The sequence below is a fragment of the Cetorhinus maximus genome, chromosome 20 (genome assembly GCF_964194155.1).
Source record: "Cetorhinus maximus chromosome 20, sCetMax3.hap1.1, whole genome shotgun sequence".
NCBI lineage: Eukaryota > Metazoa > Chordata > Chondrichthyes > Lamniformes > Cetorhinidae > Cetorhinus > Cetorhinus maximus.
Genome location: NC_135898.1, coordinates 78,987,221 through 79,006,955, shown reverse-complemented (window position 1 = coordinate 79,006,955; position 19,735 = coordinate 78,987,221). Strand labels below are relative to the sequence as shown.

Genomic DNA, 19,735 nt, shown 5'->3' with positions numbered 1-19,735 from the left:
CACCCTTCTACCCAACTCTCACTCCCCCACCCGTCTCTCGCGATCTTTCAGTTGCTTTCTCTGAGCCGAAAATGTGGGTGAATTGTCTGAAATGGAGTGGGGTTTGTTGATTTATCGACCCAGTGTTAATGCTGTCATTAAGCGCAGACTAATAGATTGCACTGTTGGCTAATGCCTTTCAAATGTTTCAGCTGGTGTGCGGATTCCTAGAAAAGGCGAGTGAGAAGCTGAAGAATTTAGAGAGTTCAGAGTTCACAAGGTAAGGAGAGTATCAGTAAAACAACAGAGCCAATGATGTTGGGTAGATCCCCGGGACGCTGACCGGGCGCAATGCCCCGGGACGCTGACCGGACGCAATGCCCCGGGACGCCGACCGGGCGCTGGGCCCCGGGCGCGGGGCCCCGAGACGCTGCGGTCCAGGCATGAAGAGACTTTTCCTGACTTCCTGCTCTTCAGTGCAGTCAATAGTTTAATGTTGGGTGTATTTGTTGCAGTGTTATGTTTGTCAAATAGTCATTGAGTTAGATTATTGTATCACTAAAATGAAAACTATATTTCTTATATAAACTAAAATTAAAGAGCTGTGACTAAATGATTTAATTTCTAAGATTAAAGAAAGACAAGTGTATTCTGAACTTGCTGGTTTCCTTTAGGTTGTCTGTAATGGATTTAATTGTGGCGATGGCGCCCAAGGTCACTGAGCCCAGTATGAATAACATTTACCAGACCATCCTCCCATTCCTGCAGGTAAGTAGTGGCGTCATAGATGTCTACTTGAAAGTACCACAGGCATGCTGAGCATGCTATTTACCCGATTTCGAAGAATTGACTGCAAAAGTGGTCAAGTCCACTATGTGTTGGTGCAGCATCTACAGTACTTTGCACTCGTAGAACCTTAAAATGAAGGCCTGGCTGTTCAGGGGTGATGTCAGGAAGCACTTCTTTACATAAAGGGTTGTGGAATTCTGGAACTTGTTGGGCAAATGACTTAAGCTAGGCAGATGGGGGTCAAGCCACAGATTGGCCATGATCTAATTGATTGGCAGAAGAGGCCTGAGGGGCTGAATGAGCTCCTCCTGTTCCTGTTTATATCTATGTGACCTGACTGTGCTGCTTTCCTCTTCCTGTGTCAGAGCAAAGATCACCGTACCCAGAAGAAGGCCTATCGGATCCTTGAGGAGATCTGTGGTGGGGAGAAGGAGCCATGCAGACTGTTTGTTCACAAGCATTTGGAGGAGTTGAAGCAAACACTACTGGGATCCTTAAAGAGTGCATCTTCTCCCGCAAAGAGGGTGAGTCTGGTAGTGAAAGGAGGAAGACTCCTGTCTGTGTAAATGGGATATTGAGGCAATCATGGAGTTAAACTCACTCTTATTTTCTCTTTCCAGCCAAGGCTGAAGTGTCTGATTCATATTGTCAAACAGCTGTCAGTGGAACACGAGGAATTCATTGTGGCGCTGCTTCCTGAGGTAGGACACAATCAATCATTCGAACAGCTTCTTTCCCATCTGGTTGTCGACTGACATACTCGGAGTGCTATCTTGTGGGGGTATTGCCTTTCAGATTGTATTGTTTCCCAGTTCAGATTGTTGTAGAAGAACCCATGGGACTTATGGAGGAGCAGGGAGCTTTCCTGGTGTCAGTGTTGGCATTCCTTCCCTCAACCAGTATCTCAGAAACAAATGATTGCTGGTTGCTCCTAGTGCTGTGTTTGCTGCCACATTTACTCACAAAACGGCAGTCGTTGTATTTCAAGTAGTCACTTATGAGTTAAGTATCTAGCTACTGTTCAAATGCAAAATATTAAATAAACTTATCAAACCCCTGAACTGAAAAGATTGGAACGACACATTTTTCAAGATAAAATTTGTAACCATGAGACCAGAAATGTGAGGTTTTACCCATTGGGAAACATTAAACAGCCTCTGAAAAAGAGTTGGCTGAAGGGAGACCCAATACAGGTCTTTAAAATTATGAAAGGCTTTGGTATCGTGGATACAGAGACAGCAAAACGAGGGCCATCAGCTTTTAAGATAGCCAGCAAGAAATCCAACAGGGAATTCAGAAGATATTTCTTTACCAGAATGGTGAGAATATAGACCTCGTTACCACAAGGAGTAGTTGAGGTGAATAGGAACATAAGGGATAGGAGCAGGCTATTCAGCCGCTTAAGCCTGCTCTGCCATTCATTTAGATGATGGCTGATCTCAATGCCACTTTCCTGCACTACCCCATATCCTTTAATATCTTGAATATGTAGAAATCTATTGGCCTCTGCTTTGAACATGCTCAATGACTGGGCCTCCAAAGCCCTTGGGTAGAGAATTTCAAAGGTTCACCGCCCCCTGAGTGAAGAAATTCCTCCTCAGCTCAGTCCTAAATGGCCTGCCCCTCATTCTGAGACTGTGCCCCCTACTTCTATATCCACCTGCCCCCACCCCCGCCAGCCAATCCAGGGGAAACACTTTTTCCGCATCTACTCATCTACTCTGTCCAGCCCTGTAAGAATTTTTTACACTTCAATGCGATCACCTCTCGTTCTTCTAAACTCTAGAGAATACAGGCCCAGTCTCCTCAATCTGTCCTCAGAGGACAATCCCACCATCCCAAGAATCAGTCTGGTGAACCTTCATTTTACTCCCTCTATGGCAAATATATCCAATTATGTCAAAAATAAAATCGTTTTAAAAAAATTATTTTATGGGATGTGGGTGTCACTGGCATGGCCAGCATTTGTTGTCCATCCCTAATTGTCGTTGAACCGAGTGGCTTGCTAGGCCATTTCAGAGGACTGTTAAGAGTCAACCACGTTGCTGTAGGTCTGGAGTCACATGTAGGCCAGACCAGGTAAAGATAGCAGATTTCCTTCCCTAAAGGACGTTAGTGAACCAGATGGGCTTTTATGACAATCAACCACAGTTTAATGGTCACTATTACTGAGACTAGCTTTTAATTCCAGATTTTATTAATTGAATTCAAATTCCACCAAAATGAAATGCATTTGAAGGAAGACAAGATAAACATGAGGTTATAAAGGAATGGAGGGTCATTGCTGATAGTTAAATGAGGAAGGGTGGGAAGAGGCTCAAGTGGAGCATAAATGCCAGCTCATTCTGATTGGGTCAAATGGCCTGTTTCTATGTTGTGTATTTTGTGTCATTATTTGGCACTATCAAAATAGAATAACTGGATCATGTCAGAGGCCGATCCCATGTGCTCGCACTGTGAACACTCCATGTCATAGCTTTGGAATCCAGGTTGAATTGCGGGAATGCAGTGATATTAATACTAGCCCATTGTATTGGCACTACTGTACAGGGTAGCTGTTTCACGATGTTGATGTTTGATGATTATTAATGTTTAACATGCCACACAATTAATTCTGAAACCCTTCGAATCTGAAGGTTATAATCTGCATGAAAGAAGTCTCCATTGGAGCTCGTAGAAATGGTTACACCTTATTGGTTGAGATTGGACAGGCCTTTTTGAGGTTCTATGAGGACACGAGGGGTGAGTTTTTATTACTATCTCTAGCAGCAAATTCTTTCTGCATTGCTTTTTAAATTGATGCTGATTCGATGTTGCGGTGTCAGTAGCAGTAAGGAGCTGTTGGGGTCAGGACTATTGTGAAACTTTGCCTGAGCCCCAGTGATGCACCTGTCAATACTCTGGCTTTCCATCCTGAAGGGACTGAGAGGGAGTGAGAACCTTGTGAGGATGTAAAATTCCTAACAAGCTGTGTTTATTTTGTAGAAGCTGTTAGCCAGTATCTGGCATTGATTTATGCTGGTTTAACCGGATCCGTTACTATGATCAGCTGCACCGTTCTTGCACTCACTCGTCTGGTGTTCGAATTCAAAGGTATAGTACAAGAAATTTAAACATTTAACACAAACTGATATATATCCCAACCGTTCTCTTCTATCCTCATTGTATATCAGTGAGAATTCTGTCAGTCATCTGTTGGCAAAGATGTGAAACCATATTCTGCCCATTTAATGGTGCAATTCGGTGTTGGAATGGCCCAGCCAGTGGATCTGTGTCCTGTGCAACGTCCTCCCTGAACTTGTAGGCCAGACTCAGGTGCTGCATGAAATGTTCATGAGTGTGGCTGCTTGACCAACCTTTGCTGGAGAAGAAGGGAAGGTTGGATTATTGTGTGTGAATTGGAGGAGATACTGTGTGTAGGACACTGCTTAGGAAATGAAAAAGAGGCACAGCAAGTGGCTATCAGCAGGATCTGTTGGAGCTGACACCAGGACTAAAGATTCTGATTTTCTCCCTCTCGCCCTCAGATAAAATGGACATGGTGAGCATTGAGCAGCTGCTTCAGAACATCTGCCTCCTACTCCAATCCAAAACACGGGATGTCGTCAAGTCAGCCCTGAGTTTTATCAAAGTTGTTCTGTTCATCATGAATACAAGGGTTCTCGCTCAGCACCTTCAGGCTTTGGTGAGCAACACTAGTCACTGCGGCTGGCCTCTCGGTGCCCCCGTAACCCAACCACTCTCCTCCCCCAAAACCCAGCTGCTCCCAGCCCCTGTAACCCTGCTGCTCCATGCCTCCAACCTTACAACTTATGATGGCACATTGAATAAAGTGTATTCTACCTCATTTCCCCACTCCTCCCTCACCTCCTGCTGCCTCTGTCCTTCTGCCCCTCCCCACCTCCTCCCTGTACTCTTGTGCCCGTCACCCTCACCCTCCATTGTTGCTTTCCTTGCTCTCCCCTTCTCCCTCATCCTTGTGCTAAATTCTTGTTCTTTCATTGTCAGATGGAGAGTATTGGTAGTATGCGAGATGATATGAGGCGGCATTTCCGTGTGAAATTGAAGAATATCTTCACAAAATTCATTCGCAAGTTTGGGTGAGTGCAGAAATTTAACAGCAGGAATCATTTTCCTGTTAGCGAAGATTGAATGTGGTTTCACAGTGGTTACATGAATTGTGGTGGACAGTTAAACAACTAATTAAACAACTAGGCTCCATCATTATCTCCATCCTCAGTGATGGGGGAGCCCAGCACCTCAGTGCAAAAGATAAGGCTGAAGCATTCGCAGAGATCTTCAGCCAGAAGTGCTGAGTGGATGATCCATCTCGGCCTCCTCCGGAGGTGCCCAGCATCACAGATGTCAGTCTTCAGCCAATTCGATTCACTCACGTGATATCAAGAAACAGCTAAAAGCACAGGATACTGCAAAGGCTATGGGCCCTGAAAATATTCCGGCAATAGTACTGAAGGCTTGTGCTCCAGAACTTACCACGCCCCTAGCCAAGCTGTTCCAGTACAGCTACAACACTGGCATTTATCCGGCTATGTGGAAAATTGCCCAGGTATGTCCTGTACACAAAAACCAGGACAAATCCAACCTGGCCAATTACCGCCCCATCAATCTACTCTTGATCATCAGTAATGTAATTGGAGGGGTCATCAACAGTGCTATCAAGTGGCACTTGCTTAGCAATAACCTGCTCACTGGTGCTCAGTTTAGGATCTGCCAGGGCTACTTGGCTCCTGACCGCATTACAACCTTGGTTCAAACATGGACAAAAGAGCTGAACTCAAAGTGAGGTGACACTGACTGCCCTTGTCATCAAGGCAGCATTTGACTGAGTGTGACATCAAGGAGCCCTAGCTAAACTGGAGTTAATAGGAATTGGGGAAAACTCACCACTGAATGAGAATCACAGAATTGTTACCACGTAGAAGGAGGCCATTCAGCCCATCGTGTCTGCACCGGCTGTCTGAGCATTTTAACTTAGTGCCAACCTCCTGACTTTTCCCCGTAACCCTGCACATTGTTTCTATTTACATAATCATCCAATGCCCTCTTGAATGCCTCAATCAAACCTGCCTCCACCACACTTCCAGACAATGCATTCCAATCCCTAACTACTCGCTGTGTGAAAAAGTTTTTTCCCACCTCACATTTGTTTCTTTTGCAAAACACTTTAAAACTGAGCCCGCTGGTTCTCGATCTGTTTACAAGTGGGAACAGTTCCTCCCTATCTACTGGTTGGAGTCATACCTAGCACAAAGGAAGATGGTTGTGGTTGTTGGAGGCCAATCATCTCAGTTCCAGGACATCACTGCAGGAGTTCCTCAGGGCAGTGTCTGAGACACAATCATCTTCAGCTGCTTCATCAATGACCTTCCTCCCATCATAAGGCCAGAAGTGGGGGTGTTCGCTGATGATTGCACAATGTTCAGCACCATTCGCGACTCCTCAGATACTGAAGCAGCCCATGTCCAAATGTAGCAAGACCTGGACAACATTCAGACTTAGGCTGATAAGTAGCAAGTAACATTTGCACCACACAAGTGCCAGGCAATGACCATCTCCAACAAGAGAGAATCCAACCATTGCCCCATGACATTCAATGGCATTACCATCGCTGAATCCCCCACTATCAACATCCTGGGAGTTGCCATTGACCAGAAACTGAACTGGACTAGCCATATTAATACCGTGGCTATAAGGGTGGGTCAGAGGCCGGGAATTCTGCAGAGAGTAACTCAGCTCTGGACTCCCTAAAGCCTTTCCACCTATACATGGCACAAGTCAGGAGTGTGATGGAATATTCTCCAATTGCCTGGATACTCTTTCGAGTTATCAACAGTCACAGATTGCAACTCTTTTCGAGTACAAACACAGTTCTTGGTTTCCGGGAGTGGGACATGAACCCACAACCCTCTGATTCAAAGGCGAGGGTGCAATGAACTGAGCCACAGCTGACACCTCTCCAATTGCCTGGATAGTGCATCCCCAACAACACTGAAGAAACTGGACACCATCCAAGACAAAGCTGTGTGCTTGATTGGCACCACATCCACTAACATTTACTCCTTCCACCGCCAATGCACAGTAGCAGCAGTGTGTACCATCTACAAGGTGGACTGCAAAAACCCACTAAGGCTCCTTAGGCAGCACCTTCCAAATCCACAACCTCTACCATCTAGAAGGACAAGGGCAGCAGATAGATGGGAACACCACCAACTGCAAGTTCCCTTCCAAGTCACTCACCATCCTGACTTGGAAATATATCGCTGTTCCTTCACTGTCGCTGCGTCAGAATCCTGGAACTCCCTTCCTAGCAGCATTGTGGGTTACCTACACCACATGGACTGCAGTGGCTCAAGAAGGCAGCTCACCACCACCTTCTCAAGGGCAGTTAGGGATGGGCAATGAAGATGTCAGCTTAGCCAGCAATGCCCACATCCCGTGAAAGAATAAAAAGTAAAAACAGTAACCCCTTGACCCTGGGAAGACTTGGCACACAGAGATCATGAAATAAGCTTGTGAATTGGTTTAAATGAAGGCTCCACGAAAGAAACATTTATTCCAGAGAAGATGCATATTTGACAGATCTTTCTACTTTTATATCAATAGATTTGTGGGTCAGAATACAGTGACTGGAAGCTGCCATAAAGCCTTGTGCCCGCCCCCAGTCCTATCCCAACCTCAGGGCCCGTTCCTCCCCTGCAGCCCATGCCTTTTCCACCGGACCCCCTCTTCTGAGTTTTGGCCAATTGGTTCTGATGGGACCAGAGCTGAGCATCAGTGAGCTGAACTGTTTGGTTCACAATTAATGACAACTTCTATCACTTTATTAGTGAATAGGAGGAGGCTGGTCTGCTTGGATTTGTCCTTTTTTTTTCATTGGGTCAATGCCAGTGTTGTCGCAATGTTGGAGCAGCTTAGCTCGGGTAGTTTCTGAAGAGTTCTTGTGAGCTAAGCTGTTGTAAACCAGGAGTCTTTGAGCTCTGTGCAGCTATTAGTAAAACTCTGAGCTGGATGCTGCCCACTACTATGTGAGTTGTTCACTCGCTGTAGCTCTGTTTTGTGACTCTCATTTGAAATTATGAATTGAAGAACCTACATTTGTTGTTTTCCTTTGATTTGCTTTTCACCTACATCCCTCTTCCCAACTCTTCAGATTCGAGATGATTGACAGCATGGTTCCAGAGGAGTATCACAGGGTACTTGTCAACATTCGCAAGGCAGAGGCACGGAATAAGAGGCACCGGGCACTGAAACGAGGTGTGAGAGACTCAGAGAGTGAAGATGAAACTCCAAACTGGAATGGGGACAGGTGAGGAGTAAAATAATCTCCAAGGAATGAGTGACCACACAGCTCAGCACAGTGTAGAGCTCAGAGGATCTGTAGCTTCCTTCACATGGAGTAATAAAAGACTTTTAAAGCATTTTTATAGCACTTTTCACAACCTAAGTTCACCTCAAAGCGCTTTACAGCCAATGAAATACTCTTTAAACATGGCCACTGTTATAATGTAGAAAAAACAGCAGCCAGTTTCCACAGGCCAAACTCTCAAACAGCAATGAGATCATGTTTTATTGATGTTGCTTACGAACATACAAATTAGGGGCAGGAGTAGGCCGCTTGGCCCCTCGAGCCTGCTTCCACCATTCAATAAGATCATGGCTGATCTGATTTTAATCTCAACTGCACATTCCTGCCTACCCAATAATGTTTCACCCCCTTGCGTATCAAGAGTTTATCTAGCTCTGCCTTAAAAATATTCAAAGACTCTGCTTCCACTGCCTTTTGAGGGAGAGAATTCCAAAGACTCAGTACCCTCTGAGAGAAAAGACTTCTTATCTATATCTTAAATGGGCGACCCCTTATTTTTAAACCGTGACCCCTAGTTCTAGATTCCCCCACAAGAGGAAACATCCTCTCCAAATCCACCCTGAAGTCCCCTCAGGACCTTATATGTTTCAATCAAGTCGCCTCTTACTTTTCTAAACTCTAAACTCGTTTTAAAGGAAGTGGGTGCAGAGATAGTAGAGGCATTGGTCAAAGTATTCCAGAACTCTCACGATTCCAGGAGAGTCCCAGCGAATTGGAAAATCGCGAATGTGACGCCCCTGTTCAAGAAGAGAAGGAGACAAAAAGCAGGAAACTATAGGCCAAGTCAGCCTAACATCTGTCTTTGGGAAAATGCTAGAGCCCATTATTAAGGAAGAAATAGGGCATTTAGAAAAGCTTAATGCAATCAAACAGAGTCAACGTGGTTTCATAAAAGGGAAATCACGTTTGACAAATTTGCTGGAGTTCTTTAAAGATATAACAAGCAGAGTTGATAAAGGGGAACCAGTAGATGTAGTGGATTTGGATTTCGATAAAGTGCCACATAAAAGGTTATTGCACAAGATAAGAGCTCATGGTATTGGGGGTAATGCATTAGCATTGATTGAGGATTAGTTAACACACAGAACACAGAGAGTCGGGATTAATGGGTCTTTTTGGAAAGATGTAACTAGTGGAGTGCCACAAGGATCAGTCCTAAGGCCTCAATTATTTACTATCTATATTAATGACTTGGAGGAAGAGGCAGAGTGTAATGTATCCAAATTTGTTGACGGTACAAAAATAGGTGGGAGGACATGTTGTTATGAGGACATAAGGAATCTGCAAGGGGATATAGACAAGTTGAGTGAGTGGGCAAAAACTTGGCAGTTGGCGTTTAAAGTAGGAAAGCATGAGTTCATGCACTTTGGTACAAAGAATCAAAAGGCAGACTATTATTTAATGAAGAGAGACTCCAAAAAAGTGCAGCACAGTGGGATCTGAGTGTTCTTGTGCATGAAACACAAAAAGTTAGCATACAGGTGCAACAAGTAATTAAGAAGGCAAAATGGAATTTTGGCCTGTATTGCCAGGGAGTTGGAGTTTAAAAATAGGAAAGTCTTGTTACAACTGTACAGAGTGTTGGTGAGGCTGCACCTGGAGTTCTGTGTACAGTTTTGGTCCCCGTATTTAAGAAAGGATATACTGGCATTAGAGGCAGTTCAAAAGAGATTCACTAGGCTGATTCCTGGGATGAAGGGGTTGACTTATCAAGAACGTCTAAACAGGTTAGGCCTTTATTCATTAGAATTTAGAAGAACGAGGGGTGATCTTATTGACATGTACAAGATTCTGAGGGGGCTTGATAGGGTAGCTGTTGAGAAGATGTTTCCACTATTGGGGGAATCTCGAACTAGGGGACATAGTTACAGAATAAGAGGACACTCGTTTAAAACTGAGATGCAAAGGAATTTCTTCTCTGAGAGTAGTGAATGTCTGGAATTCTCTACCCCAGAGAGTTGTGGAGGCTGGATCACTGAAAGTATTAAAGAGGAGGTAGATAGATTTTTGAAATATCAGGGAGTTGAGGGCTATGAGGAGCTGGCACGAAAGAGGAGTTGAGGCCTCAGTGCAACACTCCATCAGTACTGACCCTCTGACTGTCCTTCCTTCGATAACACCTTCCAAGCCCGTGACCTCTACCATCTAGAAGGACAAGGGTAGCAGATGAATGGGAACACCACCAGCTGCAAGTTCCCCTCCAAGGCACACACGATCCTGACTTGAACCCATATCATTATTCCTTCACTGTCGCTGGGTCAAAATCCTGGAACTCTCTTCCTAACAGCACTCTCGGTATTCCTATACGACATGGATTTCAGTGGTTCAAGAAAGCAGCTCACCACTACCTTCTTGAGGGCAATTAGGGATAGGCAATAAATTCTAGCCTAGCCAACGATACCCATTATTCATCATCGAATTTTTAAAAAGCTCCCTCCGTACTGACCATCCAAGAGTGCAGCTCTCCCTCAGTACTGACCATCCGACAGCGCAGCGCTCCCTCTGTACTGACTGTCCGACAGTGCAACCCACCCTCAGTGCAGCGCTCCCTCAGTACTGTCCCTCTGACAGTGCAGCGCTCCCTCAGTACTGTCCCTCTGACAGTGCAGCGCTCCCTCAGTACTGTCCCTCTGACAGTGCAGCGCTCCCTCAGTACTGTCCCTCTGACAGTGCAGCGCTCCCTCAGTACTGTCCCTCTGACAGTGCAGCGCTCCCTCAGTACTGTCCCTCTGACAGTGCAGCACTCCCTCAGTACTGTCCCTCTGACAGTGCAGCACTCCCTCAGTACTGTCCCTCTGATAGTGCAGCTCTCCCTCAGTACTGACCCTCTGTCAGTGTAGCTCTCCCTCAGTACTGACCCTCTGTCAGTGCAGCACTCCCTCAGTACTGACCCTCTGACAGTGCAGCTCTCCCTCAGTACTGACCCTCTGACAATGCAGCTCTCCCTCAGTACTGACCCTCTGTCAGTGCAGCACTCCCTCAGTACTGACCCTCTGTCAGTGCAGCACTCCCTCAGTACTGACCCTCTGTCAGTGCAGCTCTCCTTCAGTACTGACCCTCTGACAGTGCAGCTCTCCCTCAGTACTGACCCTCTGACAGTGCAGCTCTCCCTCAGTACTGACTCTCTGACAGTGCAGCTCTCCCTCAGTACTGACCCTCTGACAGTGCAGCACTCCCTCAGTACTGACCCTCTGACAGTGCAGCACTCCCTCAGTACTGACCCTCCGACAGTGCAGCACTCCCTCAGATTCCTGACTCTGAGATGCGAGTTCTAACTGAGCCATGGCAGATGTAAGAGTTGTCAGTGCGTTATTCTCTAGGTGATTTCAGCCTTAGTTGGGTGATAATGTCAAGGAATTTAGTCTGTGCGGGGTATCAGTCTGTCCCAGTGTAATTTGGGGTAGTTTGAGATTCAAGACCTGCTTGACTTAGTCTGTTGGTATGATTTCTACTCCAGTATTGAAGAGATCCTGGCTGAGACTGATTCTGAAGACGAGAGATATGAGAAAGGAGAGAAAGCAACAAAGAACCGGATGACCCACAAGAGCCGCGCGTGGTTGAAGGAAGGAGAGGAGGACGATCCCCTCAATTTCCTGGATCAAAAAGTGGCACAGAGAGTGCTGGGTAAGAATACAAGTGATAGGAGCATAAGTAGGCCATTCGGTCCTTGTCATTCAGTAAGATTGTGGCTACTCGACCTCAGCTGCACCTTCCAACCTTATCACAAATATCTGGATTCTCTTAGCATTCAAAAAGCGCAGAAAGGAAGAAGGGTGGGGCAGGTGGGTGTTTGAGCAAGGGGAGAGGGAGTGTTTGTTGTGGGACGTAGTACTGGGAGGGAGGGGGTGTGAGATTTTTCTGTAGAGCACAGAGCCAGACTGCATTTCTGGATGGTGTCCGGACTATGCCATTGTGGGGGTGAGGGGCTGGTGCCTGTGCCAGGTGTCTGGGGCTCGGTTAAGGGCCAGGGGCTTGACATTGAGCAGTTGGGCTGATAAATTCCCAGGTAATTGTGTTTGTGACAGTAGCAGCTTTTCTTCCACCTCATTCAGTCTTCAATCTTTTACAGCCACTAAACCAGAGCTGAGGAAGAAAACCAACATCAAACACGATTTCCCACTGACATCAGATGGCCGATTGGTCATCAGTCAAGAGGCGAAGGACAAACAAATGAACGGTGAATATTCTCAATATTTTTACTTTCTCCGTACATAGAGCCCGGACTGAGAAACCCTCCTCCTTTGGCCAGCTGAGCCAGAGACCACTCTTACTCCCTCCAACTCCCCTTTCCTGGTCAGCGTCAGCTGAGCTGCCCCCTCTTGTCAGTGTGGCCCAAGGTGCCACGTCCAGTCAGTGTGGCCCCAGGTGCTGCATCTGGTGGGGCCCAAGGCATCCCCTCCGGTCAGCGTGAGGCCCGAGGCGCCCCCTCCAGTCAGCGTGTGGCCCGAGGCGCCTCCTCCGGTCAGTGTGAGGCCCGAGGTGCCCCCTCTGGTCAGCGTGAGGCCCGAGGCGCCCCCTCCGGTCAGCGTGCGGTCCGAGGCGCCTCCTCCAGTCAGCGTGCGGCCCGAGGCGCCCCCTCCGGTCAGCGTGCGGCCCGAGGCGCCCCCTCCGGTCAGCGTGCGGCCCGAGGCGCCCCCTCCGGTCAGCGTGCGGCCCGAGGCGCCCCCTCCGGTCAGCGTGCGGCCCGAGGCGCCCCCTCCGGTCAGCGTGCGGCCCGAGGCGCCCCCTCCGGTCAGCTTGCGTCCCGAGGCGCCCCCTCCGGTCAGCGTGCGGCCCGAGGCGCCCCCTCCGGTCAGCGTGCGGCCCGAGGCGCCCCCTCCGGTCAGCGTGCGGCCCGAGGCGCCCCCTCCGGTCAATGTGTTATTCTGTAAATCACTAATTCTGCAAGCAAACTCCATTGGTGATTTTTTTCAGTTTGACTCAGAAAAGTCTTGAAACAGGAAACACACAGATCAGTTGGTGTGAAGAATGGCAGAAACCAGCTGCTGAATTTTCTGTCATTTAGACTCAGACTCGCACTTCTCCTGCCCGGGGAGTTGACATGAGTTTACCCGGTTAGAGGTGTGGGGGCTATACAAGGGGTCTCCCAGTTGGGGTGGTGCGGATTCAGTATATCTCCAGTCAGGGTGAGAGGGAGGAATGTGGTGTCTCCTGATTGGGAGGGGGTCCTGGTCAGGGTGTTGTTGGAGTAGGGGATGGGATGGGGGGGGGCATCTCGCTCTGCTGTGTGTGCTGGAGTCTCATACTAGGTTGGTTGCTCCAAGTTAACCTGATGATGACGGCAAAAATTCCTTTGTTAACAGATTCTGAAGATGAAGCAAATGAAATTTTGAAGGAGATTGGTGTGAAAACAGTGAGTGTTTGTCCCCATTTAAACAGAGCTTTGTTCAGGTTCTTTCAGTGTCGAGTGACAGCTATTTGGCACTTCATCAGAATCACCCTGCCTCAGGACAGCCTTGGTGCTCCTCATCTGCTTCCCCCCACCACCATCCCACTGCCTCTATCTGTCCCCCCCATCCCAGCACCAAGTCTCTGTCCTCTCCCCCTCCCCAGTCTTTGTGTCCCCACCCCCCCTCCCCAGTCTCTGTGTCACCCCCCCTCCCCAGTCTCTGTGTCCTCCCCCCATCCCCAGTCTCTCTGTCTCCCCCCCCCCCCACCCAGTCTCTGTGTCTTCCCCCCCGCCCCTCCCCAGGCTCTATACCACCCCACCCCGCCAGGCTCTGTGTCTCGCCCCGCCAGGCTCTGTGTCTCGCCCCACCAGGCTCGGTGTCCCCTCTGCCCCGCCCCGCCAGGCTCGGCGTCCCCCGCCCCGCCAGGCTCGGCGTCCCCCGCCCCGCCAGGCCCGGCGTCCCCCGCCAGGCACGGCGTCCCCCGCCCCGCCCCACCGGGCTCTATGTGTGTCATGAACAAAAGGACAGAGGAGTGTTAATGATAGCGGTACTGGCTAAAGGAGGTGCTGATACTGGCAATAAGGTCAGAAAGCAGAATGTGATAATAGCAGGACAAAGGTAAACGCTCTGGAAAGAGCATCATGAACAAGTGACAGATGGCCCTTGTGGGGGTGGAGTTGGGGGAGGGAACAGTGGTGGGATAAAAGATTGAAAATCGGATATAAGGTGGGAATAAAACAAAGGGAGCGAGAACGGAGTTAATGTATTTAATTTGTGCCTGTATAGAAAACTGTAAAGAAGCGAAAGTTTCAAAGTGCTGATGATGATATGATGCAGACAGATTCCTGCTATAAAGGTAAGTGGGAAATTTTCTCTGGACCGCTTTCCTTGGTTTAATATATTCAGTTCCCATTCCCTCTAAGAACATAAATGTGTTTAGATGGTGGCCATTGGGCACCTGAGGCTGCTCTGCCTTTCAATAAGATTGAGACTCACAGAATAGGAGGGCCACTTTCCAATTGGATAGAAAATTGGCTTAAGGACAGAAAACAGCAAGTCGTAGTAAATGATTGTTTTTCAGACTGGAGGATGGTAGACACTGATATTCCCCAAGGGTCACTGCTAGCACCACTGCTTTTTTTGCTACAGCTAAATAACTTGGATATTGAAATACAGAGTAAAATTTCAAAATTTGCTGATGAAACCAAACTTGGAGGAGTGTCTAACAGTGAGGATGATACTAACTACCTGCAACATGAAATAGATAGTCTAGCAGAACAGGCAGACAAGTGGCAGATGACTTGATGGACTAAATGGCCTCCTCCTGTGCTATAATTCACTCTGCGATCATGCCTGATCTTCAACCTCAGTTCTAAAAGATGTGCAGGAGCAGAGGGGCCTGGGGATATATGTGCACAAATAGTTGAAAGTGGTAGGCAGGTTGAGAAAGAGGTTAAAAAGGCATATGGGATCTGGGCTTTATAAATGGCAGCATTGAGTACAAAAGTAAGGAGGCAAACCTTTATAAAGCACTGGTTTGGCCTCACTATTGTGTCCAACTCTGGGCACCACACTTTAGGAAAGATATTAATACATTTGAAAGAGTGCAGAACAGATTCACGCGAATGGTTTCATGGATGAGGAACTTCAGTTATGTTGGATAGATTGGAAAAGCTGAGATGATTCTCTTTAAGGAAGAGACATTTGAGAGGAGATTTTTTTCATGAGGGAACTGGGAGGCGTGGATAGGGAGAATCTGTTCCCATTGCTGAAGGGTTGAGGATCAGAGGACATAGATTTAAGGTGAATGGCAAAAGAACCAAAGACGACATAAAGGAAGAATAATCCTCCAGAGCTCGTGGTTAGGATCTGGAATTCACTGCCTGAGAGTGTGCTGGAGGCAGATTAAATCAAGGCTGTCAAAAGGGAATTGGATCAACATCTGAAAGGAAAAAAAATGCAGGGCAATGACAAAAGAGCAGTGGAGTGGGATTAGCTGAGTTGCTTGAAGGGCCAAATTACCACCACCTGTACTGTAACCATTCTATAGTTGCCTCCAACTCCACGAGCGCTTATCCTTTCATGTGGCACCTTTTCGAAAGCCTCCTAAGCATCCAAATATAGTGCATCAACTAGCCCCTCTTTACCCTGCTAGTTATGTCCTCAAAAGACTTTCAAACATGATTTCCCTTCCACAAAATCACGTTGACCCTGCCTAATTGTATTATGATTTTCTAAGTTCTCTGTCACCATTTCCTTAATAATGGATTTCAGCACTTTGCCAGTGACTTGATGTCAGGTGAACTGGTCTGTCATTCCCTATCTCATCCTTTTTTTGAATAGTAGGGTCACATTTGCTGCCTTCCTGTCCATGTGTACCTTTTTAGAACATAGGGAATTCTGGAAGATCAAAACCAAAGCAGCCACTATCTTTGTAGCCACCTCTTTAGTACCCTAGGATGTAGGCCATCAGGCAGCCACGTTTTGTCAATTTAAGTCCCATGAATTTCTCCAGTAATATTTCTTTAATTTTTTTTGTTATTGGGATGTGGGCTTCGCTGGCTAGGTGAGCATTTATTGCCCATCCCTAATTGCCCTTGAGAAGGTAGTGGTGAGCTGCCTTCTCAAACTGCTGCAGTCCATGTGGTGTAAGTACACCCACAGTGCTGTTAGGGAGTGAGTTCCAGGATTTTGACCCAGCAACAGTGAAGGAACGGCGATATATTTCCAAGTCAGGATGGTGAGTGGCTTGGAGGGGAACTTCCAGGTGGTGGTGTTCCCATCTACCTGCTACCCTTGTCCTTCTAGATGGTAGAGGTCGCAGGTTTGGAAGGTGCTGTTGAAGGTATATCCCTAAGTTCCTCATGTTCACTAGACCTGTGGTTCCCCATTATTTCTGGAAAGTTTTTTGTGACTTCCACTGTGAAGACATATACAAAGTATTTGTTTAATGTGTCTGCCGTTTCCTTAGTCCCCCTGTATTCTACCCATTTCTGTCTCTAGACCAACATTTACATCTGTTTAACCCTGAGTAGTGATTCGGAAATTCTTACCTGAGAGCTTCTGCTTTTTAATTAACCAGCTCCTTAGACTCTCAGCAGAAGACATTCCTCATTCCTACCTGAATTGCGACAACTAGACCCTCTCCATCCCACTCCAAGATCTTCTCCAGCCATGGGAAGATATCCTTCAGCCTAGCACTGGGCTTTGTTTAGTATAAGAGTTCAATCCATACACCCCTCCGTGGCTTGCTATCATGTTCAATTATGGACATGAAGTAAAGGATGTGTTGGCTTTTACACTAAGTGGGTATCTTTGGGTTCCAAAGAGGAACGTTAGGTAAGAATTAAGGAGACTAGGTCGTGGCCAAGGCAGTAAGAGTGTGAGGTGGGGGTGACGGTCAATGAGGGACTGTGGGACGTGGATATGGTGAGGATTGGTGCGGGGGGTGTCGGTGAGGGCCTACGGTGGGTGGGTGAGAGTCTGCTGGGGTCAGAGAAAGCTTGGGTTTTCTCTGTTTTCATGCTCTCTCTTCTCTTCCTCCCCCGTCTTTATTAATCTGTGGTGAATGTTTCAGCTGGAGGTTCTGGGATTCACAGGTCGACACTTACAAAGAAAAATAAAGAGCATGGTGCAGAATATAAATCACTGGTGAGTGTGAGCATTCTACAGTTGTGAGGAATCAACCATATCGCACTCTGTGTGATTGCTGCATAGCCTCAATGGTGTAAAACTAATTTTAATGCTAATTTGTTTGTCTCTGATGCGATTTTAATAATTCTGCTGTTTCCTCACTAAATCTGATACAGATTTTGACATTTTCTCCTCTATTTTCAGAAAGGAAGAGGGGATGTGAAACTCAGAGGAAAGCCGGATCCTTTTGCCTATGTCCCACTTAACAAATCTCAGCTGAATCGAAGGTGAGGCTTAGGTACTGCTGGGAGGTAGCGATCGGGATCCTGCTCTCAGCAGTGTGTCTCTACGGGGTGATGATTGTGAATGGAGGCAAGATTGGCACAGCGATTCATGTGGATGCAATGTTCCCATTTTTGATGGGTTTGAATATTTGTTCTAAAAAAATTCTTTCTTTCTTTCTGAAGGAAAAAGGCGAAGATTTGCGGCCAGTTCAAGGGTCTGGTTAGAGCTGCGCAGAGAGGGGCAGGAGCTGGCCGCAGATTACAGAGGAAGAAAAGGACAGTATGACGATTTAATCAACTGGGAGAAGCTGCTGCTGTTTGAGAACTCAGTGACTAACTCATTACTAATTTTGTGCATCAGTGATGTTTGGATGCAGAATCTCAAAGCCCTAATCTTATTTTCCTGCTAATGGAATGAAATTAAATATTTTCAGAACTCTCATTAAGTGCAACTTTCATTGAACCTCAGCTCTTGGAGATTCAGAAACCCAGTTGGGTGATGTAAGGCATGGATCGTTAATTGTTGAGGGTTCACAGAATCATCCTTTGACAGGAACTGCTCTGCAGAGTAGATTCTGGCCACAGTTTCCCCTTCCCACTGCAACCTTCTCATCATCAGTTTCTCCTGGGCGCAACCTTTATAGAAAGACACCCTCCATGTATTCAATTAGTGTGAACATCAGATGACCAGAACCAGCTACATTTTGCTCCATCTGTTCCCAGCTACAGAGATAGAATTTTTATTTATTCATGGGACGTGGTTGTCACTGGCATGACCAACATTTATTACCCATCCCTAGTTGCCCTTGAGAAGGTGTTGGTGAGCTGCCTTCTTGAACCGCTGCAGTCCCTGTGGTGGAGGTACACCCACAGTGCTGTTAGGGAGGGAGTTCCAGGATTTTGACCCAGCGACAGTGAAGGAATGGCAATATATTTCCAAATCAGGATGCTGAGTGATTTGGAGGGGAACTTGAAGGTGGTTCTGTTCCCGTGGGTTCCAAAGGGAAATGTTGGGTAAGACTTTAGAGGACTAGATTGTGTAGGGCAGTAATTGTCTGTGGGAGGGAGTGCAGGGAGCGGATATGGTGAGGGTCGGTGTGGGAGGACGGCAGTGAGGGTCAACGGGTAAGGAGAGGGTCTGCAGGGGGATTGTCAGTGGGGGTCTGCGGGCTGGTGAGTGTCATTGAGGGTCTGCTGCCCTTGTCCTTCAGGTTTGGGAGGTACTCCAATCTTTCTGCGTGAGGAGCCACAATTCCATTTTTTTTCTCACTCTGGATCGATGGGCAGATTTCAGAAAAATACATGCATTTCAAAAAAAAGTATGAAGAAAAGACACAACTTGCTGAGCAAAAATAAAGCAATATCCAAGCAATAAATTGATAATTTTACAAAAACGTTATGAATAAGACCATTAGAGTGGAAGAGGGTGTGTGTGTGTCCGGCTTCTCCCAGTCTCAAGCTGTTTACTCACTCATTCTGACCCACGTGATAGTGGGTGGCAATATGTGTTGGGAGTATGGGATTGAGGGTGACTGACAATCCTGAGATTGGGAGTGAGCCAGGCACATACACTCACTCAATTTCTCTTTCGTCCCTCCCCCACCACCTCCCCAGGTCCCGCAACACTTTCTGTTCCCCAGGCCCCGTAGCACCTTATCCCGGCCCTTGGCCCTGCAGCACCTTCTCTCGCCTGTGCCCAGCAGCACCTCTCCCCCAAAGCTCCTTCTCCCCACCCTGGGCCCTGCAGCACCTTCTCCCCACCCCAGGCCCCACAGCACCTTGTCAGCAGCAAACGCGGGAGAGTAACAGCCTGTGATCGGAGGAGCAGCCCCCTTGCAGAATCTTCAACTTCAATTACCAGTCTTAGTGGCATTTTGAACAGTGGCCCTGGGGTCACATAGAATGGCTTCAGGGGCCACCGTGGTTGGGCAAGCCTATAGATGGTACACAGGGAAAAGCTGCCAATGTATGTTGGGGATGGAGGGCTGCTTTGTCCTGGATGATGTTGAGCTGCTTGAGTGTTGTGGAAGGTGCAATTGGAGACTATTCCATCGCACTCCTGACTTGTGTGTTGTGGATGGTGGACAGCCTTGGGGAGTCAGGAGGTAAGTTACTTTGCTTCTGACTTCCGAGCCTCTGGTCCCATTAGGTTATTTATTTTTTAATTCATTCATGGGGCAATTGCCCATCCTAATTGCCGTTGTTTCGAGGGCATTTGAGATTTCTTTCCCTAAAGGACATTAGTGAACCAGATGGGTTTTTACAATTGACAA

At 47.3% G+C, this 19,735-nt stretch overlaps 1 protein-coding gene across 1 annotated transcript in view; it reads left to right on the top strand.

Annotated features, from left to right (window-relative positions):
- rrp12 (ribosomal RNA processing 12 homolog) overlaps positions 1–17,904 on the top strand; it is a 56,895-nt gene extending 38,991 nt beyond the window's left edge. Inside the window, exons 19-34 of the mRNA XM_078564965.1 lie at positions 192–259; positions 654–747; positions 1,134–1,292; positions 1,389–1,469; positions 3,405–3,510; positions 3,754–3,861; positions 4,296–4,453; positions 4,777–4,868; positions 7,940–8,095; positions 11,613–11,779; positions 12,225–12,332; positions 13,459–13,508; positions 14,332–14,401; positions 17,123–17,196; positions 17,383–17,465; positions 17,646–17,904. Coding sequence (XP_078421091.1) covers positions 192–259; positions 654–747; positions 1,134–1,292; positions 1,389–1,469; positions 3,405–3,510; positions 3,754–3,861; positions 4,296–4,453; positions 4,777–4,868; positions 7,940–8,095; positions 11,613–11,779; positions 12,225–12,332; positions 13,459–13,508; positions 14,332–14,401; positions 17,123–17,196; positions 17,383–17,465; positions 17,646–17,748 — 1,677 coding nt within the window. The 3' untranslated portion in view covers positions 17,749–17,904. The remainder of the gene's footprint in view (positions 1–191; positions 260–653; positions 748–1,133; positions 1,293–1,388; positions 1,470–3,404; positions 3,511–3,753; positions 3,862–4,295; positions 4,454–4,776; positions 4,869–7,939; positions 8,096–11,612; positions 11,780–12,224; positions 12,333–13,458; positions 13,509–14,331; positions 14,402–17,122; positions 17,197–17,382; positions 17,466–17,645) is intronic.
- The last annotated feature ends 1,831 nt before the right edge of the window (positions 17,905–19,735 follow it).